The sequence below is a fragment of the Enoplosus armatus genome, chromosome 4, assembly GCF_043641665.1.
Source record: "Enoplosus armatus isolate fEnoArm2 chromosome 4, fEnoArm2.hap1, whole genome shotgun sequence".
In the NCBI taxonomy this organism is placed as follows: domain Eukaryota; kingdom Metazoa; phylum Chordata; class Actinopteri; order Centrarchiformes; family Enoplosidae; genus Enoplosus; species Enoplosus armatus.
The window spans coordinates 14,537,508-14,564,224 of NC_092183.1; the positions used below are offsets into that span (position 1 = coordinate 14,537,508).

Here is a 26,717-nt window from a genome sequence, read left to right on the forward strand (position 1 = left end):
TTATGATTAAGCAAGGGATATCTTAAGGGGAAAACAGGTCTATTTATGGAGTGCAAATGATCAAAGAAATATTATTTCCTGCTTCTCACTTCGTCCTCAATATTCACGAGTAAATCCTTCTTTTTTCTCCCAACAATGCTGTCTGTCCTTTATCTTTGGATGGCCAAAGTGTAAACATTTAAAATCTCATGAATTAAATATGCTAGGTTTTCTCAATGGCAGAGGTTTTATCGGTACAGTACAGTAAAAGGATCTACATCACACGTCAGGCTCCAATCTGGATCTCACAGAGCTGCTGAGACAAAGGCCCAATTTCCAACTGACTTCTAGAGGACATACCTTAAAAAATAATGACAGACTTCAAAGCCAGGTTTTGGCTTCTGAATATATTCTTAAAGAAATTTATTTTACACCTCAAAACAAAAAAGGATAGGGATTAGGGATGTGGTACATTGGGAATGTATTGACAACTGTAGTTTACATTTTTTGGTGTAAGCTCAGAGAAAAATGTTAATACAGTCATAATAATTGCACTTCATAAATCTAGACTGATGCCAGTATTTCCCCACAACAAAGCTCCGGCTCTCTCTCTCTCTCCAGTTACTAAATTCAATTTACCATTGAAATTTGACGGACAAAAGAAATGCTAATTTAAGACCAGAGGACTGCTGCACTGATCCAATTTTTCTCTTTCACTTGAGTCCCACAAGGCAATAAAACATTGCAGTAATTTAAGTGCAGTACATTCAAGGGAATCTCACAGTCATAATAAATATTTCACTGCTCTGAATCGTCAAGTTAAGACTGGCCTGGGCTAAATGCATCCCAACCAGTGGCTGAAATGGACAAGCAAAAGCAATGAGCCTCGTCTCATTTCATCTGATGCCAGAGGACAGGGCATGATTGTTTTCATTTTGTTTTTGTTGCAGGATTAGGGATGAATAGTAGCCTCAAAATACGACTTCCATTTGTTCCCTCCTCTTTCTGTCATGATGATAACGTGACAGAAGTAGGGGATGTAGCCCTGTAACTACAGGAGTCATGTGAGAACTTGATCTCTACTGTAGCTCCAGAGAATATCTAAAGCCTCCAATAAAAGGGATACTCAGATATGTGATGTTCATGGGACTGGTGAATCAGTTTTTCAGTCTTGGTGGTAGAAATCTTGTCATGACTCAATAAAAAAAAAAAAAAAAGTCTGAGGATTTTGAAGAACACAAACTAAAATGCACACACGCGCATGCACTCAGCCACATACACGCATAAACATACACGTAAGGTTATATAGATAACCTCCCAATCACATTCTTCATTGTAACATTTCTTTTTCTTGTATTTTTTTGCGACATTTTCTTTTTAAATAAGTATTTCAAGATTTATTGTAGATTCCAGTGTTGGTTAGGAAAAAGAGCTCTCCGACCAGGTTCTTACAGAACCAAAGCAGCGACTATGCCTCACACCAGGACATAAGAAACTGCACATCAGCTTGAGGAGAAATTATTAAATCATAGAAACAAAATTGAAAAAATAAAATAAAATTAAAAAAGCATTTGAGACACTTTTCCCCATAGCAGCCGATGCATATAATATACCTACAAATATATAAAACAACAGAAAATAGGTTCAAGTTTTTCAAGTTTCTTAAATATATCATATCCAAACTACCCAATTCCAAACTTCAAAGTTAACAAGATTCAAGCAGTGCAATTTATGTATCAATTATAACAGCAATAATAAACTAATATTGTACTATCCTTTTAATTCAACCTTATGATCCTTTTACATACCCACCCAAGTACTGCCTGTAATTTTAGTCTCCTCATGTATCAGTACATGTGTGTATCTGTGTGTGTTTATGTGTACCGTTAGAGAGTTTTGGATTTTGAGAGCAGCCCTAAACCTCGGCCATTTTAAGACCATTTCAGTGACAACCTACACAGTAGCTTCATCCTTAGTATTTGGAAGGGGGGGATACGAGTGGCGTATGCACTTCATGTCAACCTATGATTCTCATCAAAAAAAAAAGTTCAGGCAAGTAAAACAACAAAAACAACTGAAGAAAAAATAAATCAATCCAAAATTCCTATTGGCAAACCACACAATGGAACATCTGGAGAATCTTGAAATCCCTTTTCTCTCCCACTGGCAATCACTACCACCTTTTATATTTGGGATTTCCACTGCCTGCCTTGAAACCACCAAACCTAGGGTCACACGGCACAACAACTGGTCTTCTCTAAGCTCCCACACTAGTTAAAGCAGTGCCACTCAACAATCTGTACCCAGAAAAAAACATCTCTGTTCTTTAAATTTGATTTTCTTCACAAATTCACAACTCTTGATTCTCTTCCTCCTCTTCTTCCCCCTCTATCTGTAAACAGGGAGGCGGATGTGTGCATGCTGGTGGTCTAACAGACGTGGCACAGACACAGTCTCGTAGCCTTTGCCAAGCATCTGCTCCTTGATGCAGGGTGGATGGATGTCGTTGATCAGGTACTCCAGAGACTGCAAGCTGCTGCTCAGCACTGACGTGTTGCACAAGCTCTTGCTGGGCAGGCTGCAGCACACACCTCCCCCGCTGTCTATAGCAGGGTGGTGATGATGATGGTGGTGGTAGAGTTGATGGTGGTGGGGGTAGCCCATCTCTCTGTGCCCTGTGGCTGGCCCTCCTGTGGAGGTGGCCATAAGCTCCTGGGGGTTGTAGCAGTCACTGTCAGGTGTCACCAACACACTGTTCCATGGCGGGGCAAAGTATTGACCCACTGAGAAATTTCCATGCATACCCACACAGTTCAAAGGGGAAGAGCTGACTTTGTCCATCCCGCCTCCTCCGCTGGCACTCGCTGTCAGGTGGTAAGGTCTGGAGGAAGAGGAGGACACTTGGGCCGCCATAATCCCTCCCCCTGGAATACAAGTTTCAGGGGACTTGCTGATGGCGCCCCCACCTCCGCTACCTCCACTGTACATGCGGAGCACAGCCTGTTGCTGCTGCTGCTGTTGTTGTTGTTGTTGTTGTTGTTGTTGCTTCTGCCAAAGGATATAGTCCATACCATCTGCGTACACACCAGTCTTCATCGCCTCTGCATTTTGAGCCGGCAGCCCGGGCCCTGTGTACACCATATTAGCCTGGGGGCCCATTCCCACCACGTAGCCTCCACCTGAGGAGCTAGAAGACAGCCCCATTACTGCTGTGCCCTGCTTAGAGGGGCTGGAATTTGATGGTGCAGTGGCAGCCCCTTGGCACACCTGCTGCAAAGCCTGGGCCTGGCAATGCTGGTTGATCTGGTAGATGATGCTCTGGATGGAGGGGAGGTTGGACTGTGCAGGCAGGGCCAGGCCTCGGCCCCCTGTTACAGGAATCACTGAGCCAGCTACAGTGACATTTGGGGGAACTGACAGTCCGGGGCCTTCTGGAGGCTTTGAGGGCCCAGTGTGGTATACCATTTGGCCGTGGCCACTGGCTAAAGTGCTACTACTAGGGGGTGGGTATGGGGCAACAGCTATGTGGGCTGGAGAGAGCTTAGTCCGTCTGCCTTCGGAGTTCTTGAGAACACCTTTTGAAGAGACAAAGGTGGATGTTGATGATGATGACGATGAGGAGGAGGCCTTGACGATGGCAAGCAGGCCATGGTAGCCCCCTGTGTGGAGATGTGGGTAGGGACTGTAGCGTTGCCCTGTGGTGTCATATCCATTCACAGTCCGGTTAAGGTGCTTGTGCTGGGGAACCCTGATGTTGGTGGGGAAGATCTTGATGGACAGAGGGCTATTGGCCGTCTTCTGAGCGTAGGCATCAAGTTCTGCCGCAGTGGGGTAGCGTGGGGAATGTGCGGGCACCACCAGCTCACCTGCAAGGCAAACAGAGAGAAAATGAGTGAAATGAAAGACTGAAATAAAAAAAACATAGATGGCTGCCTGTATAGAAGAACAGAACAGTAGACCAGGGGTTTAATTACCAGAAATATCAAAGGAGCCAACAGCAATGGCAGCCACAAAGTCAGATCAATCAATCAATTGCAATAACCACTACTCTGCTGCAACAGTAAAACCTGGCAGCATTACAGTGACTACATCTAAAGCAGGCTGGAAAATGTCTGTGTTCTACAAGAGCAGGTGAATAAAACCAGGTGCAAACAGCAGACACGCAGCAGAACAACAACCCAAACAGAGCTTGCAAATTGTAAATCAGGGCTGACATACATTTATGTTCCATCACTCCCCTCCTCCATTTGAGCTTTCTTTCCATCTCATTTTCACACCCTCCTGTGGAAGTTCATCCCTAGACAAATGGATCTTTTTAAAAACTCATTCTGTCAAAGCCTGGTACCTTAGGCGCTGTTAAATCAGTCCATTGTGAAATTAATTCGGACTCTCTTTAGTATTGAATTGGGTTAGCCTTGGATACCAGGCAAGGAGGGACGAAGGGGAGGGGATAAAAGCTTGTTTAATTGCGGTGGCACATTTGAGATTTATAAGTGGTATCACTTACTGGGTCTTACCCTTGGCCACAGAATTTCCACATTTATTCAATCCAAGAGTACGTTAAGAGGCCCTCACAAAAACCAATTAAACATCTATGGGGAATTACTAGCCGGGTTAAGGTGAACTATATCAGACCAGAGCCAAGAATGCTGGAGTGCTGCTATTTGCAAACTTGGTCATGGATAAAATCGAAAAAATTGGTTCACAGATGAGCACATGCTGAGAAGCATTTAAAAAGACAGAAACCCATCATTAATGAGATCAAATACATCTAACATAAGAGACATGCCCTTGTGAGAATATGAAATATTTCAATGATGAACATGATGAGCAGCAAAGAAATGCTTTTCTGTTCATGTAATATAGATTATTACATGTCATTATTTTACATTTACAAAACCAATACATGACAGAACAGACAGGTACACAGGCAGGTACACAGACTTTGCTCTGAATGTACATGTAAATGCTCTGTGCTGTTTGCCATATGAAACCAATCCAATCCCAAAATTCAATTCAGCAGTGAACGCGGCGAGTGAGACTAGCAATGGCCCTCGCTCAATGAGCCAAGGCTTGGCCATTGTGAATTGAGGTGGCAAACAGGAAAATGGCAATTTCTAAAAACCCCACCATGTGTCATTGTTTGGGGGCTGGGCATGGAGGTGAGGGGCCGCGGTGAGATTGGATTTAAACGACATTATTCAGGCAATTTCATGGCTACTTAGCTCAGTGTAACAAAAAGGGTGGGGGGTTGGGAAAAGAACTCAATTTACAAGCAATATATCAGCTGCCACAAATGACTTGCAACCCCTTCAAAAATGACATTTTTATGCAAAAGCTAACAAAACGCACAAAAATTAACTGCCATAACTGTGCCGTCAGCAAATGTCCTGGCGACCTAAGGAGTCTGCAGGGTGCAGGCTGTGACTAGGACTCACTCCATTTCCTCTCCGATTGCAAAATCATTTTAAAGAGACTCCACAGCCAAGTAGTCACAATTCTCATTTCTTTGCACCCATTACAGATAGCATGGGGAGTTCATTTCAACAACCCTATGGGTCTCCAACTGTGAAAATGATTAAATCTACAAGATCCATATCATAAAAGAAATAAATTGGGAATCTAACAGCAGAGGGGAGAGACTGTGAATATCCCAAGCCAAATTTAGCGCAAGACCTATTCCAGTTAGTTTGGTTCATCCTGCAGACAACATACTTTCAACATCAGAAACACTGTACGTCAAATTAGAATTCAAATCAGTAAAAATAGCCAGATTTTAATGACTTCATTTTAATCAGAGTGAGGGAACCTGGTGCCATCCTAATGGGCTAGGCTGAGTGAGCCAGGCCGGCCTATCTAAGATCTAACTAACCTTACTGAGGCAAAGCTCTGCTTCCCTGGTGACAGCAGTGCCATTTGCTTTGATGTTCTGACTTGCAGTGGAAAACTGACAGAAGACTTATTTCATTTGCTCAGAAGAGAAAAACATGCTCATTTCAAAGCACATTGCTGATACACATGCAAATGGAATGGCAGCATTTTTTCTGATCTTCTTTACATGAGGGCAAAAAACCCCCATCTTTGATCATCACATGGTCTAAATGAGGAAAGATACTTGGCTTTCAGGCATATCAAGGGCCTGTGCCCTGCCGCCCCTACAAGCCCCCAGCTGCAATATGCCCATCATTCCACCTAATTACTGCCACATGAGGAAAAAAAACTATAAAAACAGCCAGGAAATTCATTAAAGGGTGGCTAATTCTATTCCTTCTCACTGACTGAGTCCATATTTTCCATGCCTGAGCCTGCATTTCTTCCGACAGAGACGAGAAAGCCCTCTCCCTCCCTCTTTTCCCAGCTTGGCCCTTGTTTGTCAATAGGCAGAGCCTTTGGCACACCAACCTGGCATCAAAGGGTTTCACACTTCACAGGCCACAGGGATTAGAGGCCTTTCAGGCCTACAAAACCCATCTCAGCTCCACAAAGGCTTCCGGTTATTAGAACCCACAGGCATAAAGGAAGAAGAGGAGGAGGAGGCAAATGAGCATCTGGATGCTTCTGATTCCAGCTTCCTCTTTAAAAAGTTCCATGGTATAAATTTTATAGCAAAGTTGATTACAGTAAGTATGGCCACAGACTGGGGTGTAATTTCACTCTCATACACACACCGTTATACACACTGTGTGTTTGATGTGCAGGGTCTCCACATCTCTCTCCTCCAGAGCAGTAAGTCTATAAGTGAGGACATGGAGGTTAAAGGAGAGAGTCTCCTTTTAGGCTGCTGCTCTGTGACTTATTGGTTTAGGCTGCAGTAGATCATAGCTATGAGCAGCAGCATACAGATGGTGCTGGCTGATAAACACCCTCTGAGGCAACCAACACTGCCTCCTTTGTGTGAGCCCTCACCTACTCATAAGGTAGGGGGTTTCCTGCACCTGTGCACAACCTCCAGCGTGGTCGTGCATGCAAACACAATGCATGATAACAGGAACAAAAAAACAGGCAAAAATATACAATCACACACGCATAGACACACAAACCTGCATCTGCACTTGTGTGTCTCATTTGCCATCAGTGGAGCATGTTGTTATCCTCTGCTCAGCGCTCTCATGAAATGTAGGGCAGGGACAACAACAGGTGCCTGTGCGGGCGACAGCCTGCAATGCCTCCTGGGCTAAATGCTTCACACTCGCTTCATTTCGACATGCGACAGCCTTGTAAGGATTAATTATTTCCCCTGGGGATGGAAGAATATGCTTTTTCCCTTCCTGAGAGCAGGAGGCTATGTGCACTCACAAGCACATGAAACAGCGTATAGTACATGAACAAGGAAACCTGGGCTAGCACTGCTTTTACAATAAGTAAGAAAAAAAACTTTCACATGAAAGGAATGTAAACAAACCAAGCATATGATTGAACTGCATTGGGGATAAAAGCTCAGGCAAACACATGCATTAGTTCTGAGAGATCACGCGCCAGGGAGCGGAGATGGCAGGGAGGCAATTAATGGGCTGACCTTCGTCCTTAATCACCCAGTGCCTGGCACACAATGCCCATGTGTCAGAGCAGCACATCTCTAAATGCCACCCCTCATTAGCACGATGCACGCAGCGAGAGAGGCTATCTGTGCAGTGCTACACTCTCCAGCGGTCAGACAGAGATAGCAAGGCTGGGATAGGATAACATGGCAGCACAGAGCCGGACTGAGCTGCAGTAGGCCATGATATGATCTAGAAATCCCATTTCACTTGGAGGATGGGCACTCTCCTTTCTCTCCGTTTTTGATTGGCATGAAACTCCCCAAGCGCAACGTCCTTGGTGTACCCCGTGCTGTCACTGTGATTGCATGTGTGCTCGTGTGCATGCACGCATGTGTGTGTGTGTGTGTGTGTATCTGTGTGGTGAAGGGGGTACCCAATTCTGAACACTCAATTAACACTCCTTTAATTAGCCAGCAGTACATTTTGAATTCTGATGAACTAATTTTCTTGGTGCGAGGGTGGAGGGGGGGGGGCCTGGTAAAGATGAGGTCCACTGGGTACAAAACAGCAATAAAGAGGGAACTGGTTAGATTAGACTGTAAAAAATCCATTAAATTCTGTGCACTTCTTCCAAGTGAGAGGTCAAATTGTGTTGATCACAAGAAGCAAAGGCAGACAGAGAGAGTATGAGAGTAGGGAGTTAGGTGAGGTGGGGGGGGGGGGGTAGCAGGGGAGCAGAGAAAAAGGGAGAGGAGATAGGGAGTCAGAGGCTGTGTGAGAGTGCAGCACCAAATCCAGAGGACCATGAGAATGCTTTGCATTTTAATTAGAGGTTTAAATGAATAAGCAGAGGAAAAAGTCTGAGAGAACTGCCTGAAATGCCCTTGCTCCCATTTATTAGTGTTCCAAGTGTTCTAAAATTATGAGCAGGTTGGAGAAGTTTCTTCTTATTAGTGGAGAAAACGCTCCAACACATCAAAAAGCCCTTGGCGTGTTCTCACTCACTCCTGCAAGCCTGTATCCTACTTACCACACGCTTTGATCCCCTCTGACCATGTACATTGGTGAGCAGTGGGGAGAAAAAAGTGCTCGTTTAAATGAAGGGAGAGGACCGTTTGGTTGAACTGCAATTAAGTTTTCACAGAACAACGGGTGCATAGTACACATTAACTTTGGCCAAACAAACAGAGCCGTCTGTGATGAGGTCAGAGCAGAGAGCAGAGATTAACCAGAAAGATGAAAGACAACATGGGGTCGGCTTCAGTCCGACATCAACCAAGTTCACTGGGAGCCATTTCTATTTCCCCTGAGAGGGACAGTCCCTGTTAAATGGGTGTGAGCCAAGAGAGGACATTAGCTGCTGTACTGAGCATGTGTCCTTTAAACCGTGGGCTTGCACTGCAACTATGAATCTATTTTTCTCCACAGTAATTCTTTTGGGGGGAGGGGGGGTTGGCATGCAACAAATGATTCAAATGGGGGATTCTTCAATTATGTGGTATGCGTTTTAGACCACTGGGCCAGCAGGACGCCACTTTTTTCCACAGTCTCCACATTCTGCCACTAATGGACACTTTGCCCTCATTGTAATGAAGTTATTCAAATTAATAATTCATGGCTAAGACTTCTTAAATCTTCAAATCCTTCACGTCAGAATCCCTCAGCTTGGAAAGGTTTGACCTGTCAAATGAGTAGCAGCCTAGAAAGGGCAGATTCAACAGCATTGTTCTGAGGAGGAACCCTTGACCTGCGGCTATTGTTTAGCTCTTAGCAGATAGGATCAGGGTCTATGACATCCTCTCCCCACCTCCGTTAGCCTGCTGTAAAAAGGACGGGAAGGCGGGGGGAAGCCAGAGGCAGCTTCGCGTCCTGAACAATACCTGCCTTGTGCTAATGGAGGTGTCATCTGGCGCAGGGCTGATTAGTCAGCGATTACAGCCAGGCCTCAATTGCCGTGACAACTGCTGCAAACACAATGGGCCCTGATAGAGCCAGCTGTTTGGTCCTCTGCAATTAACCCTGCATCCCACTCGTCTCCGGCAGTGCGCTGCCTCTAATTGACTATCAGGCACACAAAGCAGGGGCTGTCGGCCAGACCCCCTGGACATAGCCCCCCGCCCCTCTGCAGAGGTAGAGATGATAATAATAGAGGCGTCCTGTGGACTCGGCCGCCAGTCAATCAAAGCCTCAGTGCCCCACAGGAGCTTCCTGAGGAGCGAGAGAGCAGAGGAAGCACATGTATGAGCCAGTGATCAACAGGGTAGAGTAGCCTTGCAGGGGGCAGACATGTTGAATATGCCCTCAGCCAGAGTACTAATCAATTCAAGTGCACGTTAGGGGAAAGGGAACCCTGCTGCTTGCTTGATATCAGAAAAGCCATTTTTAGGAACACTCATCTCTCTCTGTTCATCTTGAGGTTGATTTTCTGTGCAACAACACAGAGAGAAAAAAAATCAAGGCAATTATTTGTCAGGCCTTTGCTATCTATAATTGCAAAGATAAAAATCAAACTGCAATGATTTCTCAGAGGATAGAGCTGTCTGAATTCACGGCTGCTTGTGTCATCATAATCATCAAACGAATGCATATTGTAAGACAGTGGAAAAGAAAATGTGGGCTTCACCAGACTCCTCTCTGTCTTCTCTAAATTCCTTTATTTAAAACATTTATTTATGAGGAGGTTGACTTATCGATTGTAATTTTTCATGTAACTTTTTAAATCAAAAATCTGTATTTTGTGGAGTAAACAAACCTTATATTTCACAGGCATAGTCACACAGTGTTACTTTTGAATCAAATGTCAGACACTAAATAGCAAGAAAATCATTTAATCGAATGAATCACCATGTAAATAAAATCTGTAGTTGGACAACATTTTTCAACAGGGGGTGCCACACTGCGATCACATATTGGGCTTTTAACCTGCCAACATGTTTCACAAATAGCAAAGAGGATAATGGGAATGTTAAAGCAATCTGCACACTGATCCTTCACAGGCACGCAGACATGGCACAATGACAAAAAATGGATTTAACCATTAAAAGAGATTTTTAAAAAAAAACTTGGACAAAATTCCCAAATCTAATCTTTCATTTCATTAAAGCCAATCTCATCTAAGATTTAATCTATCTATTTCCTGCACAAGCAGATGAAAGAAATACCAAATTGAGAGCCTAATTTGGGCTTCCTCCTCACACAGACTGCAGCATGAGGTCATTTAGTTAGCCTGCAGTGAGGCGGTACACGTGTGCGGTTAATACAGTGCACTGAGACAGAGATAAGGTCCACAGATGCAGATAACACTGGGAGGGAGCAGAAGAAAAACAAGATCCATTTTCACTTTCTGCACAACATGTTTGGCTATTAATATTAGAATCCTTTTAACAGTTTCACATATGTGTAAAACGTGATGGTGGGCTGTGTGTCAGATCAAAACAGCTAATTAGGTTTCTATTATAAAGGTTTCCTCCGAAGAAATGTGAAATATTATACCACCAGGACACTGTCATGTTTACATTTTCTCGTTAGAATTTATCTCTAAAGCCAGATGTTACTGAATCAGCCATGAAAATTAATTAGGTGGTTTGATGTGGCAACCTCATGCTCCTTCCAGACAGACCTGGCTTTTATAGGCTGTAGGGGAAATTACTAAGAATTGATTGATCCTGAAGGACTCGTCTGTACACATGGCCTAGCAGACACACACACACACAGAAACACACACACACACACACAGATCCTGCTAACAACAGCTTATCAAACATTTTACCCTCCAGTTGAACCTGACATCCTTTCTCTTTTGTAACATCGATAACCATTAATCAAAATTAATAATCTAACTAAGCTCCATACATGTTCTTGTAATTCCAAAAAGCAGGTGAATAACACAATTAAAACCAGGTGGAGTCAAATAGACAAATCTCCAACCCATAAGCACACTGAATTTCCCTCTACATGTCGCTTGATCTTTTTGCTGCTTTCTCTCCTCTTCGTCCTCTTTACCTCCTCTCTATATTCTCTTTGTCTCTTCTCTCTCTTCACTCCCCCCTCTCCTCCGTCTCCCTCTCTGAGTAAGTGAGTTTCATCTGGGGTGCTTGCCGGGCGAAATCACCTCAGGGCGAACACTTTATTATCTGTAGTCAAAGCGTCACCACAAATACCATTCTACACACACAAGTGTCACTTTCCATTTGTCTGCACTCCGGCTGCATTAGCAGAGCCTAGCCGGCCCAGAGCCTCGTCTCAAACACGCCCGGCAGAAGAAAACTAACAGCGTGGGAAAGCACTCGTCCTGCATTCCTGCCCCATTAACACCACTGGCACCACCACAGTAGACCTACTGCCTCTCTCAGGAATTAAAAACAATATTATCAGCACTAACCTTTGTTAAGATAAAAAAGATAAAGACATTTAGCCAGACATCTTACAGACTCTGCTTTTTATGTTACATTTAACGCAAGAAATCCCCCTTTAATTCAAAGATCACTGCACGTGTTAATTGCTGATGATATAGCTGACTGTCCAGCAAAAACAACACCAGTGGGTAGTTTATGTCCTCTTTGAGCCACAAAGGAATGCAGGCCAGCAGCAGCCATGTCAGGCCTTTTTGTGGGACACCCATGCAAACAAACACAGAAACTGGGGCAACATGTTTACCTCACACTACACACTGCACTCCATAAACAAAACGGCCAAACAAAAAGAACGGGCTCCATGTTTGTTCCCATGACAGCACAAAAAAAAAAAAAAGGCATTTCAATAAAAAAACATCAACCCTGAATATTTCACACTGTGATCAGAGCCCCTCACAGCCACGACCTCATTTCAGGCACGAGGTTTGCCAGGCTCTTTCCATTTGCAATAATTTATGGGCCTGAATGGGCAACATAATAGATTATAAATGGAAAAAAATAACTATATTCATCACAAAACTGCTCTCTGTCTAATAATCAAGTCTGGCCAAAGGGCTTAGTGGAGTGCATGGTTCTGTATAGATGGGGGGACGTAGCCCCCGGTTTGTGGGCTGCCTGTGATGAGCCAGCCCTCAGGCCTGCCTGGGCCACCCTCATTGTGCATACAGCATGGTCTAGAAAGCAGAGCTTTATCAGCAAATACCCCGAGTCAGCACAAGCAGCGGGGTGGTTATGCGTTGCGACTGGCACACCAGCCGATATTGTCATGTGCGATTAGGCCTCTGCTCATGAGCCTGTGAACTCATTCCTATGGCATCAAAGTCAAATCCACCCCCTACTCTCCTCCAGTTATATCCCTGCCTCTCTGCTGCCCTCTCCTACTTCTTGAGGTTTTTCCATTTTACGTTCAGCCCTGCCACTTCACAATATACCCTCACTGAACCTTGCAGAAAGCTGTGCTCCAGTGCAAACAGACACAGAGACAAAATACAACAACAGGTTAGACTGGTTTGATTTCCAAAACAAATCTCTGCAGCTTAATTAACTCAGTCCAGAAAGCAGCCAGTGCCAGTTGTTTTGTCTCTGTACACCTCTCCAGATGACAAAGCTGATAGAGAGGAACAAAGGGAGCCTCACAGAAGAAAGAAAGACAAACTGTGAGGCCTGTTACGGGGAAAAACATCAGGAGGAAGAAACAGAGATTAAACCATTCAGTGATGAGGCAGAGAGCAGGACACAGAGCCAAGAAAGAAATACAACAAGCTCAAATCCTGACCTGAAAGATTTATGTTGTGCCCTCCCTGTCCTGTCTTTAAGAGAATATGCCACGCTGTGACACTATTTTCTCAAAGGGCTGCATGTACAGCCAAGAGCAAGCAGCATGCAAAAACTCAAATGGACACAGCAACAACACAAACACACACACAGGTTTGGAGTAAAGGACCCCAGAGGTAGAGATTGTAAGAGCATACAGAGGAACCAGCGCAGAGAACACAGAAGGAGAAAAAACAGGAGAGAGTGGGAGAGAGAGGCAGAGATGAGGGGAGGCTGCAGGCGCCTGGGCAGGCCTGTCAGACTGGAGGAAGTGCTGGTGCGCAGGCCTGCAGGTAAATGGAAGAAGAAAGGCGCCTGCAGGCTGCCTGAGGCAAGCCTGGGCCCTTCTGTTCTATCATTTAGGAGACAAGTCCTCCACTGATTCCCAATTAATATTTAACACTGCACAGACAACAAGGCACTCGGCTGCAGTACATGCCAACGAGAGGAGAGGAGAGGAGAGGAGGAGAGGAGAGGAGAGGAGATGAATGGATCGGGGATTTTCAGTAAGATGAAAAAAGATTTAGTGTCAATGGAGTTGTGGAGGCAGGGATTTAACAGAAGTAATGTGTTTTATTGCTTAAAGCGGATATCTGTAATGTTTCTCAATTAATATACTTCATTTTATGCATCTTTTGGACTGTGGTGAAAAATAAAAACTGCACATTTATTGTGTGAAGCTGCTCTCCAGACGCTGCCACTGAGAAAAATGTGTGGGGTCACACCTGTCAGCTTTAATCGGTTCATTAAGTGATACTTTTGCTTTCATGTTACCTAGAAGGTCAGTAACATTTTCACTGCCTAGCAACAACAACAAAAAAATAAAAACAAGTTTGCAAATGATGTCCATGGTGGAGCTTACAGACACATGCCTGGGTTTGTAGATTTTCCTCCAGGGTTAGGGTTACTGAAAATGGGTTGTTGGAAATCTGTTCAAAGGCCTAGAGGTCCAGTGGAAATGAGGGTTCGGATTTAGAACTGGCAGCAAAAAACACACCCTAACCCTGAACCTATAACCAAGCAAATTTGATTCATCATTTCTCAAACCTAAAATGATGATGCAACCAATGCATGTGAAGATGGCCTTCATGAGAATGAGCCTGACGAGCAAACCACAGGAACTGTAGCAAAATGTCCCACAGGAGCGATGATTTCAACATTGCACTGTGGTCAGTTTGCACTCTCATGCTTTCTCTGCCAAACCCTCCACACTGTTAGAGAACACTGAAACACCAGTTCATGACTGGTTTGGAACAAAACACCAAACTCTACCACCGTCGGCTGTGTAGCTTTAATTTGTTCACACAATGCAGAAACATTCCCGGTGTAATGGCACAATTTACAGGCGACCCTTAGCAACAACATACTGATCAATATTTACCTTCTGTGAATTTCAATCATGGCCGAGAGCTTATAATGCCAATTTACTGAATAGAAAATTAACAGATACAGCTATGGTAGATGTAATTTATGTAACAAAGAAAAACAGCTTGCAAGCATGTAACCCAGCGTGACAACAAAGTAAATGTTGAAGACTTTTTTGTATACTTGTAAAACAACATGACAACATTATACAATATTTGATTAGTCCTGTAGTTTAGTGTTTTGTCCTGTAATTTCTTGATGATTTGGATGAAGTGACTGGACTGAAATAGGGTAATTAAAGGCTGGAAATCTAGTTAAAAAGGGTAATGAAACTTTTCTTCCTACTTACACACTGGGTATTGTAATGAAGAGACCAGTCAAAAACACTTGGAGCCTGCCAGGAGCGTGCAACACCTCCTGAACGCCTCTCATGGTCAGTCTGTGGTGGGCTCAGCTCTGAGATGGCACAGGCTGCATGTCATTTCCTGTGGGACAGCAAGGGACTGCGGACACTCTCTGTACCCTCGCTCACATCCCCCAACCCACCCCCACTCTCTGGCAGGCAAAGACAGAGGGTGTCGGTGCCTTGCACCTGGGACGTCCAAATGCCAGCTTGGAGGCTTTGGAATCAGGAACCTGTTTTTCAACCCAAGTCCCGCTGTGACTAAAACTAAAGCAGAGCCCCTCTTCCTCAAGCTCACCTCCCAAGGCAATAAGATTGCTTCGCCCCCCGTGTTCACAGCAGAAGGCAGAGGGCAGAGGGAAGGCATGGCTCTGTGGGACGCCACCAGCCGGAAATGATCCTCTGAGTGCCAGCGCTGAGACGCCAACATGACAGAGGAGCCTGTAGTATGCATGAGGTAAGACTAGTACAACCAATATCACATGGCTGTGCCTCTGAAATAAAGTGAAACTCTATTAATGCTCTGGATTTTGCAATATAGCAATGTGATGAAAGTGTGAATGACACATTTCATGTGGCTATGCAAACCCAGCGATCCCCAAAATGATATTGCATAAGTATGCACCCAGGGGGAGGCAGGCCATGGATAGCTGTCAATCACATTTCACTATGAAAAATACCTCATGACCTCTGCTTCCCTGCTGCAGACTGTGGAATAATGACAGTCTCTGTGGGCACTCTGTGGAATTCCAAATGGGAGTTAGAAACGAGGTAGTTCAATCAGTGGGAAAAGGTCAAATGCATGCAGATTCTCTCTCCCTCGCGCCCTCTCCATTCCTTTTCCCCCAGTACCACTTTACGCCCCCTCCACCTCCAGGGTACTGAGGCAATCATGGAAAAGGTTGTTATTTCTGCTGCTGCTCGTGACCACTTTTAAATATTCAACTGAAAACGCTCCCCCATTTTTTTTCCTCACACAACAGAAGCCGGAGTATTATGCTGCCATTTGATATGACCAGCTAATTCCCCTGTTATGTCTTGCACCGCCTCAGACAACAGTGGAGGAGAAGTGGCTGGAGGTCATTACCTGAGCATATTCCCTCTCACTGGAAGTGTGGCTTAGGAAGAGAAGCTGCTAAAAGCAAAGCAAACTAATGGCTCTGGCAGCTCTGCCTGCAGAGGCACAGGGCTATTAGGAAAACTACAATCCCCAGGTGAACCTACATGTCATGTCCTAAGGCTGTGTGTGGCATGGCCAGGTTGTCTCTGTCGATCAAGCTGGAAGAGGGCTGAACCAGGCCTGACATGGCATGAACCTGGGATATCTGGCCTTCTGGGAACTTTTCATCAACACTTGGCTGATTGGCACCTCAGGCCTCCTGGGTGGTGTCACAGGGGGTTACGGCTGCAGGTGTGTTCGTGTGTATGTGTGTGTATATGTGTGTGTATGTATGCATGTCTGTTACAAGCCACATTTGGAGACAAATTCTGGACTTCACACCAGTTGATTGGAGACGTTTTACTGGGGACAAAACTGGTTCGATTTCACCGCAGTTGCATTTATAATTATGTGAAATAGTTTCTGTCTTAATTGGGGTTACATAAGCCATCGCAATGTAACCAAAAGTATGCTAGATCACTGTGCGTGTGTGTATGAGCTGCAGCCAGGCCCTGCTGGAGACACAGAAGGGAACACCTAGATTTAACCCTGATCCAATCACAGGACAAATATGGGAGTGGCAGTGAACTGTGTGGTTAATGAGTGGGCCTGGATAAAGAACACAAAAGTGCACACCCAGTGTGACAGCGACATTCCTAGAAAATGTCATGTCTGGCACAAATGTAACTGCTAAGTAATGAATAAACAAATGAAAACCTGCTGAAATCTGAAAAGATAATATTTTGGAAAAAAACCAGGCAGAAATATCATCCCATCAACCAGTCAATTGAGGGATTCTGGACCTGTTATTCTTTAGCTGACATGTGGCAGAGTAATTGCTGTCTGGGCTAGGGAGGAGGCAGGGCAGTGGTGCCTCCTGTCCAGCCATCTCGGTGTTACTCATCACTGGACTGGTGCAGCTCCCCCTCCCCTCGAGGAGCAGGGCTGTTACGCTCAACCCTGCTCCCTGGACCTTCAGACCCACAGTGGAGGACGACGTTCAAGGAGAGGGATGGGTAGCAAGGGAGACCGCCGCTGGCCAAGGGTGGCCAGGGTCAGTGGCATCCATTCACCCCTCTCCCCCTGCAGGGCCTTTCTCTCTCATCTGTCTGGATGGGTGCCCTCTCTCTGGGGCACAACACGATGAGAGGCCCTGGCTCCGCTGCCATCTCTTCCTTTCATGTCTCCATCTAGGGCAGTGGTGGAGAGACGTGGAGGGGAGGACGAAGGAGGGGGCAAGCTACAAATGTCACCCATAAGGGGGGATTTAATTAAAAATGACAGGGGCTGGCGCTGGAGAGTGCAGCCACATATGCACTGAATTTGGGCGCAGTGAAAGCAAGTGCCTATGATTTATAATTCAAGTAATGCTCTGCACTCCTTTTAATTCTACGGCCAAAGAAAAAAATATCAAAAGGCCGTCTCTGTGAGGCTAATCCAATATGATATTTTTAAGGGCAGGCGGTCAATGGCTTTTTGAAAAGCCAGCTTCTCTGTCTCCCTTTCTGCTTCTCTCTCTCTCGTCTCCACTTGTCTGTCTTTCCCCACCTCCCTCTGCTGCTCCCTCCTTTCTCTCCCCGCTCTACAGTACCTCGCCCAACTCCCCAACCCCCCCCTACCCCCCCGAGTCCAGACACAGAGCGGGCTGTGATAATGGAAACATCCCGCTCTCCGCCTCCCGTTTCTCCCGCTAAGCTCTGTGCGCTTGGGGGAAATTGATTGTCTGGCGAGCCGATCTGAACGCTTCCAGCTGATGGTAGAGCCAGTTAAGTCCTTTTTTATTGAGGGTATGAGGGATTTTTAATGGGAGTCGCATCAATGAACTGTGCAGCCACTCGGCATCTGCATGCAGGGGCTTTTTCTAAAACCCTCCTCGCCCTCTCATCCCAACTGCTGTGCCACCCCAGTCTTCACACACACATGCACACACACACACACTACTTTTGTGTAAGGGACGGCAGATGCAAATGACACAGCTCACCTCTACCTCAGTGCCAGGTAATCCCCCTCCTGTGCTCTCACTCATTCTGTCTCTTTGAGGGGTGTATTCGGGTATTCAGCCTCCTGTTGAGAGCCCAGGTCACCTTACCCACAACCCCCTTCCATGTTGGCACAAATGGGCCACGAACAATCAATCATGGGGACCTGCTCAGCATGGTGACCTGAGTGTGCCTACTTCTGCAGCCAGACCCACTGTCTGCCTTTCTGCACCCCTTCTGGGCCTGGACGAACAATTGCCTTATTGAGGCCAAGAGCTGCACAGTGGTGGAAATCCAACACTTACCCCCCCCCCCCCCCCCCCCCCCAAGGACAGAAAGGAGGCTATTATGTTCAAACATCCTCATTATGAACCTCAAGTCAGTCGCTGTGGCAGTCTTTCAATCAAAGGGTTTAACAGGTGGAGAAAGAGAGGGAGAGGGAGAGTCAGACAGAGAGGGTCAGTAAGAGGGAGGGCAAAGGGAAGACTGGAGACTGTTCCTTTTCTCTATTGATTTGAGTTCTGACTCCCACCGGCTGCTCCTCAATAAAGGACCCTGAGAGGAAGTGGGCTAATCCTGCAAAATTGGAAGGAGGGAATCGATTAAGAAGACTGTTGAGGACTCCCTCCATTTCTCTCCCTTCCTCTCCATCTTTACTTTCTCTAATTCTATTTTGCAGTTTCTTCAATTCAGTTTCTCTTTGTCCTTCCTTTCACTTCACCTCTCTCTGAGACCTCATTAGTGAGCCCGGTTGAACCCCACTCAGATGAAGAGCTGGCCCTTCCAACTGCTCCCGGAGCTCTGTTTATCGCTCTTGTTCCCTCTGTGTTTCACACACATACCTATACAGTTCCATATGAAACATCCATACAGACCAGCAAAAACAACCCCAGATCTGAGGACAGAGGTAGCACCCAGCCACCTTGTTGTTTGTGACTCTCCTCTCCTCTGTAGGAGTGTGATGTTGAGCTGAGAAGTAGCTAATTGGCCAGTGAGGAGCTGAGAAAGAACGCAGGCTGTGCTTCATTTCTTCACCCAGAGCCAATCAGAGCCTCTTTAAAGCCTTTCACTGGGCTGGTTACAGGCCTGACACAATGTCCCACTGACGAAGAAGCACAGAACCTGCTATTCCTGCTAAGCCTCTCTAAGCTGAGGTAAAAACTGGTAGGTTAGTGCTCCATTGCTCTCCATCCGCCAGTCCTTTTAATCGGCTTGAGATAGCTCGTAGGCCTGCCATGTAAACAAAGGCCACTAAAGACTCCAGGAGCGTTCAATAAGGAAGAAAGACCTTTCCTTCCCCTCATCAGAAAACAGACTCTCACTGTAAAAAGCTTATCCAAAAGCTTCAACAAAATTAGGGAGAAATTCACCTTCCAGATGCCTGACTGCCGCAGCTCTCCCTAATCCCAAACTGGTTAGAACTAGTTTTGCCAGCTCTGTAACAGTTTTCAGGCCTGGCTCATCTCTGTCCCTTTACACCATTTTGTGAGTGGACAGAGGGTGGTGCTCGGGGAGCAAACAGAGCAGCTGTCATGCTTTACAGGCGGCCGGCACAGCCAGGGCCAGACACTGTAAATGTTTACAGACCCTCAGGGTCACCCAGGGCCAGTGAGGCACGTTAAACACTGTCTGTTCAGCCCTGTTGCCACGACTGCACAATCAGCACAGCTAAACAGCCCCCCTCACAATGAGTAGCCAAACAACATGGCAATCCAAGGTCTAAGTGCAGCGCAAATGAAACTGTTTAGAATTCCTCAGAGTAGCGAGGGAGCACAGTGACAAACAACAGAAACCGGAAAGTCTATTTTTCTTCACTTATTTGCAGTCAGGGTTAACTACCCGTTTCCATCATTCACCACGACCGATAGATTAAATACAAATGACAAACACAAGCCTCTCTCAGTCCTTAGCTTTAGGCCAGCTGAACTCCTGACCTCCATCTCTCCCTGTCACTTTGTGAACTCACATTTCCGTCCAAGGGCTTGCGGGGGCTCCAGGGTCTTGCTGGCACACACCGGGTGCTGGGGTGGAGGGTTTTGCCTCCTCTGCAGACAAGCCAGCATGGCGAGGTGGGCACAGTACTACAGCCGGGGGAGTTCTGCGGCCAACCTGGAGCAGAAAAAGAGCAAGAAAAAGAGAAAGAGAAGAACATTGAGTGAGTTAAGCAGGATGATTTGAGGTCAAAGCTCCATGGCTGTGTCCGGTAAGCCGGCAGGGGCTGGCTCTGGGCTAGATGGGCTAGGTTTCTCACCCAGGATTTAATTGGGAAAGCATGCCTACAGCTGCCTGCCTCTCAGCCCTGTGTGCTGAATGATAAACACACACCTGCACCGGGGCAGCATGGTTGACACGGGTTCAGAGCACAGCCCAGGCCAGTCACTCTGCGGCTTCAAACAGCACATTCACACAGCCATTCAACCGCATCTCCTGTCTATGAAACCGTCCTCAAAACAAACACACAGGCACACACAGAAAGTAGCAACACTCCTTCCAGGGCAGTGTGTATGTGGTGATTGATGGCGTTATCTATGGACAGCAAAAAATGGTAATGCTGAGAAAACAGCAGTCTGTCTGCTACAACTTAACATGCAACAGCTCTGGGGGACTGTCAGGAAAGGCCTGGGGGACTGAGCGGTGTCTGGGTGTATGTGTAGCTGTGTGTTGAACTGTATGGTTGCATGTTTGTGTGTGTGTGTGAGCAAATGCGATGGGTTGGGAGGGGGAGACTGCCAACCGTACATCAGGGCTAGTGACGGCACTAATCAATCTCCCTCTAGGCCATAAATCTCCAGCTCTACACTCCCCTTTTCCCCACAGCCACCTTCACTCAGCAACAGGGAGGCAGTTGCTACTAGTTTCCTCTCAAAAAGCCCATCACAGCCCCAGTGGAAACACACTGTTATATATATATATAACTGTGTCCTGTGTTGTGTATATATATATATATATATATATATATAACAGAAAACCCACGGCTCCCTCACTAAGACCCATCGAGTTCTATCGAGTAGCATGGAGGGTATCATTCATCAGCAACATACCAGTGTCACATAACACAATGATGACTGATTACAAAGTCTTCTACTTGGATTATGTGCCAGATGAGAACAGCTAAAGCAAACCATTTAGGTCCAGAAAGTGTTTTTATATGATAAGGATCGAGATTCACTCCTCTATAGTTCACTTAGTGGATATTCCAGGAAAAATGTGCTCTTACTGTACTGAGTATAACACTGCAGAAGCCCAGAAGCCACTGTGGCCTTAATCTTAGCTCTGAATGTGTTTGAGTCTCTTGTCCAAAATGCATTGATATGAAACACTATCGTTTCCATCTGGGCCGGTCTCCTCACATATTAAAACAAAGAACAGCGGCAAATATTTCATCTATGCTGTCAGCGCCAGCGTCTCCTGCCATGATGCGTGGCAGATTATTGAAAAATGATTTCTCATGCGCCTGTCACAGGCTTGTCCCCTGTTATTTATTTTCTCAGTGAATCACTAAATGAACATTTAGCCACCTGCCATCAGTCCATTACTTAGTTGTATAGATTATCATTTTAATGTGAAAGAAAGCAATTACAATGATTATGAGATGGATTAATGGCAGTCCACAAAGCATCAGCTCCTGTTCTTGCTCATTTAAGAAATAAAGCAAAATATAGATCACCAGTGAAAAACATCAAAGTATTAATGCACTAATAGAAGCATTCAATCAAACCAACCTTTGCCAAAGACAAAATGTTTCTGCAGTATTTGCTCAAGGTGAAACCAAGATAAGTTAAAAATACAACAATATATTCATAGTTTAATTGTATATTAGTGCTGAAAATGTAGAATGTAGAAGAATTCACATCCTTTCAAGATGTGTTATTTTGATTTCATAAAAATGAATTTGTGGCCTTCTTCTCAGACTATACTAAATCATGTGACCTTGAACAACAAATCTTCTGAAAATGAAACACAAAGAAGAAGGGTTACGTCCCAAGAGTTCACATTCTGCACCCACTAAATGTGTTGACTCATAAAAATGTATATAGCAACACTTCAAATACAATTTAAATAAGAACTGACTAGATTTTCATTAATGGGTGCATTTGCATAAACTGTCTTATAAACAGTCCTCCTTACACAGATTCCACCTTTTAAATACAGATCTCAGGGCAGTCAATCCTGCCGCTGTTTTAGTTGCACTATTTGACAAATTTGCTTTTTTTCTCATCAGTAAAACCCATAAAATATGGACTGAGAAATACAGGAAGGAAGCATGATAGACAAACCACACCATTCACCGCCTATAATTAAGGCTGAATGACTTTCCTGGTTTCAATAGTTCAAGATTAGAAGCAGGTGGTAAAGAGCATCATTCCTGCAAAGACTTCAGTCTTTCACTCCTAAAAAGCGTTTTTCAATGAAACATTTTACCCAACAATTTAAATGTGACCTCATGCCTGAGGCTTGTTTAACACACTTCACACTCTAAGTTAAATGTGTATTTTTATAACCTGTCAGAAGCAGCACAAAACAACAAGTTTAGCACAAACCTGACAGTGTGAAAATGATGTTCACAAAAGATGCTTCTCGCTAATAAATGCAAGCAAATTAAGTCTTTAGACTTTCTTTTTAATTCCACAATTCACTCTCTCTCTCACATACACACACACATGCTTACACACAAACACACATTGCAGATGGAAGAGAGGGACCACTCTATTTCTCGCCAGGTGCTTGATCAAAAAAGGTCGCTTGCAGTGCCATTTCCTCTCACACACAGGCAGGCCTGGCCCAAACACACTGGCACTTTGAGCTCATTATTGGCTATTCACATAATCCTTTCTCTGTGTCCTCTCTGTGAGGATACTAATTTCACAACGAGCCTATCCTCACAGCCCATTTGTTAAAAGATAGTGGTTGGGAGAGAGGAAAGGGACACATGGTGTAGATTGAGACTAAAAGCTAGTCTTAACGGGGGGACACCTCCACAGTTTTCCCCCTCTCCGAAATGAAAGACAATCGTGTAACTACCCTCCATTTTTCTCCATTTGCTGCTCACCAAATGTATTCTGAGGCATTATACTTCGCTGAAAGAGACCCACTTTTTTTCAATTCAATTTCAAGAACCAATTTTCTCCTATTATTGCCTTTAAGAGCGAGGCAGAAGGAGCAAGTCTTTGGCTTGTTTGTCATGTCCTCCTTTTCCCTCATCTCCTCCTATTAGCTTATTGTACTACTTAGCAGATGTCTATCAGTGGCAGGAAATTATCTCCAAACCAAAACCCTGTGACCCATCATCCAGCTACCCGAAAACAGCCTGCCATGTCCAGGTCAATCCCCGTGAAGGTGCTGGAGAATGTGTGTGAGCACGCACACACACACACACACACACACACACACACACACTGCCCTACACGCTGCTTGAAAAACCACCTGCACTTCACTCAGTCATCAAATCTACTAACAGGTCTCCTATTACACCAGTGTGGGGATATCTCAAAAGCCAGGATGTCTATCGGCTCTTTCCCGTTCTGCTAACGCGGCTGCAGGGTTTGCAATGGGGGCGGAAGATCAGTCCCATGAGATGAGGGAATAAGCCGGAATCAAGAGGCGGTGGGCTTGGCAGAGGGCTATTTCTAAGTTAAAAGGTTCTTAAACTGCAGAGGAGATCAGAGGAGATGGCTCCCCGCGCCCAAAGCTGTCTGCCCAGATAAGAATCCTGCCAAGTGCGGGGTGTAACAGAGTGGTCATGGGTGAATAAATGGAGTGAATGTGTGTGTTTTGAGCTACACGTTTCAGGTGAAAGAAAGAGGGAGGCAGCTGGGGATGGGTATTGAACCTCAGGACTTTGTGGTATGGACTGACATGTGTCTGAGTATCAGAAAGTACCAAAAGATGGCACTGAATGTTTGGTCAGACAAAATGTTGCCAATTTTACACTAATTTATTCAGGCAAAGTTCTTGTATGGCTGCTTGTGTTTAGACAACATTTAACATTTGTGAACTTTGGCTTCATTTGTCAAATGACAATTGTGATTTGTAGAAATAAACCAGCCCAGGAATTACAGTAGTCGACGTATCTGCACCTCACAATTTAAGTCCAGTGCCAACGTTCACTGCTAACGCAGGAAGTAGCGTGCCCTCACTTAGGGCAAAAATACAGGAAACTGGAGTTCACCTCCCATTACAACTGATTTTTTATTAACTGTAATCACAATTGTAACCAAATGTTTTAGTTGCGTAACCCTCACCAAACTCTAAACGTAGTTTATTTGCCATAACCACAATCTTTACATAACTTCCACCATACCGTAGTAGTTGGTTGGTGAGAGGCAAGAACTTCCAAATGTTTGCATTAGACGGAAAAAACATCATAAATGTTGTAATCTAAGGTTTTGAATTGTCCAATATCAGCATTCTGGTCTGTTGATAAAGGTGTTATAAACAAGCTAATATTTCTCAAACTAAGGTATTGAAGAAGGTATAATTCATTTTATCAGCATTAATAACAAACACAAAGGCCTAGCTAATATTATTCCTCAGTGATTTTTATAGAAAACCAATCATCAAGCTTCTATAGAGGTTTGACTGCCTTAGTTGTGTGTGTCCAGTGAAACGGGAGCCTGGCAGACAGCCGCCACAATGAGCGGGGGCGGGGCTTCAACCTAATTGAATGGTGACCCTGCCGTCTCACTGTGGGACGCCCCATGCAGTGCTTTTAACAAGCTGCTGTGTCTCCCCTCTTAATAAGCCCAAACAAGTTAATCCAATCGACACACTCAAACCCTTTCTTTTTCTTTAACAAGGCACTGCCTCTACCCCCTTAATCCCCGGCTCCCCCTTCACCGTCACCATACCGTCACATGAATGGAGGGAGAGTGAAAGGCTCCATTAGGAAGGACTGGCAGTAAACCCCTTCAGCTCGGCACTTTCCACACACCCGCACTAAATAATTTGCACTCATACTGTATATTCAAAACACACACACACACACACACACACTAATGCTCACATGTGCCTGATATAACTGGTCTGCTTGGACATGGCACACAATGAGAGGGTTATGTTCTCCGACCCTGATCCACAAACACACCAACAACAAAACAACACACAAACAAAAATTCAGAGGGGACGTTTGCCGACAGGCACGCACTCTGGGACATAAAAAAGGCATTGTTAACAAACCCTCCCAGCTCCACAAACAAGAGCCACTGATTCTCTAACAATACAAGCCCCTGGATGCACTCACCCACCAGCTCTGCACAACCTCACACCAGCACAATAAATAACCTGCACAACAAAAGGCCATTGTGTGTAAAAGCCTACAGTTTAGGCATTATTGCCGTGATATACAGTGTTGGAATAACATATTGGCAGCTGATTCTTATATATACGATGCAGCATGTCACTGTTATTGGGGCTTATACAGCCTCGTATGCCGCGCAGTCGTATTTATGAGAGGTTTCTCTGCAGATGAAGGGCATCTTGGCAAAAACACTCAGCTGTTAGCTTTCCATATTCCAGTCAGCTTCAATAGCTTCACCCATGGGATGAAGGGTGAGGAATGTCTGGCAATCCAATAGCAGCGAGTCGTCTGTCATCTCTAATCAAAACACGCCTGCCTAGACTAATGTCAACCCTGTAATAGCAATGAGGACTAATTGACTTCACAGCCAACTGCTGCATCTTTGTGCTGGGCTAGGTTTCATTAATGGTAAATAACTGGCTCAGACAGCAGTGAGCCTTTATGACTACATGGCAACCACATTCAAAATGCAGAAAATGCAAAGAGCTGAAGTAAATTAAGATGAATGAAATGTAGATTCAGATTCATGCAGAGACAGTCCTGAGTTTGAGCTAACAAACTAAACTCATGTTGGGTGGATGTGTTACAAATACTGGGGTGAGGACTGCTGAAGGTCCTAAGAAAAATTGAGAATATTATACTGAATTCAACTGTTTATTTTCAGGCACTACCTGCGCAGCATCCTGAGGGTAAACTGTCAGGTAGTACTTACTTAGTGCAGCAGATGATTTAGTGCGGAGGGTCCACTAATCAAATAGTTTTGTAAGATACTAGCCTACAGGCGGATTGAGCTCTTGTTTGGTTTAGGGTCTGTCAACTCAAGTGTGCAAGACAGGATCCCCGCTGTGGTCCAGCTCATATAGTTCTGTCCACTCTTGGCACCTGCCCCTGCACCAGGGATTTATAACATACCCTGCTTCCTTGGTTGATTTTTGAAATGAAAAAAATGTCTCCACATATCTGAAACACTGTGGCAGGCTTGTTCCTCGACTACACGGTAGCTACCCGAGCTAGTGAGGAAAACAATACATCTTCCACTGCGATCCTAGGAAACAACCAGAGACGGCAATTCTCTGAAGTATTACATGTGCAGCTTTTTGTAGGGTTTACCAAGAGATCAGTTATGTAAGTCTCTGCATGCTGCTCCTTTTACACCTACACTATAGGTGAGAAGTGTACTGGGGCATACAGTAAGCTAAGCCCTGATTAGCTTGCCCTTGACATCAGTTGATCACATGTGACGTTTACAAACAAGTGCCCTGAGCATGTATGGATTATGTGGCAGTGCGAGGAAATGCAAGTTGACCATGAAGCAAACTAAGTATTTG

At 45.0% G+C, this 26,717-nt stretch overlaps 1 protein-coding gene across 1 annotated transcript; it reads right to left on the reverse strand.

Moving 5' to 3' along the window:
- Positions 1-2,367: 2,367 nt before the first annotated feature.
- On the reverse strand, positions 2,368-20,196 carry fam222aa (family with sequence similarity 222 member Aa). The gene is made up of 2 exons (XM_070905035.1): positions 20,059-20,196; positions 2,368-3,845 (listed from the first exon to the last, which is right to left on the reverse strand). The coding sequence occupies exons 1-2, from the start codon at positions 20,153-20,155 to the stop codon at positions 2,368-2,370; spliced, it is 1,575 nt and encodes a 524-aa protein (XP_070761136.1). The 5' UTR covers positions 20,156-20,196.
- Between the last annotated feature and the right edge of the window lie 6,521 nt (positions 20,197-26,717).

Bases quoted from the DNA above. Each gene is read 5' to 3' on its own strand.
- fam222aa (XM_070905035.1), bottom strand. From the start codon at position 20,155: ATGCTGGCTTGTCTGCAGAGGAGGCAAAACCCTCCACCCCAGCACCCG. The intron at 3,846-20,058 runs GTGAGTTCACAA...TTTGCCTTGCAG, and splicing joins GCAAGCCCTTGGACGGAAAT to GTGAGCTGGTGGTGCCCGCA.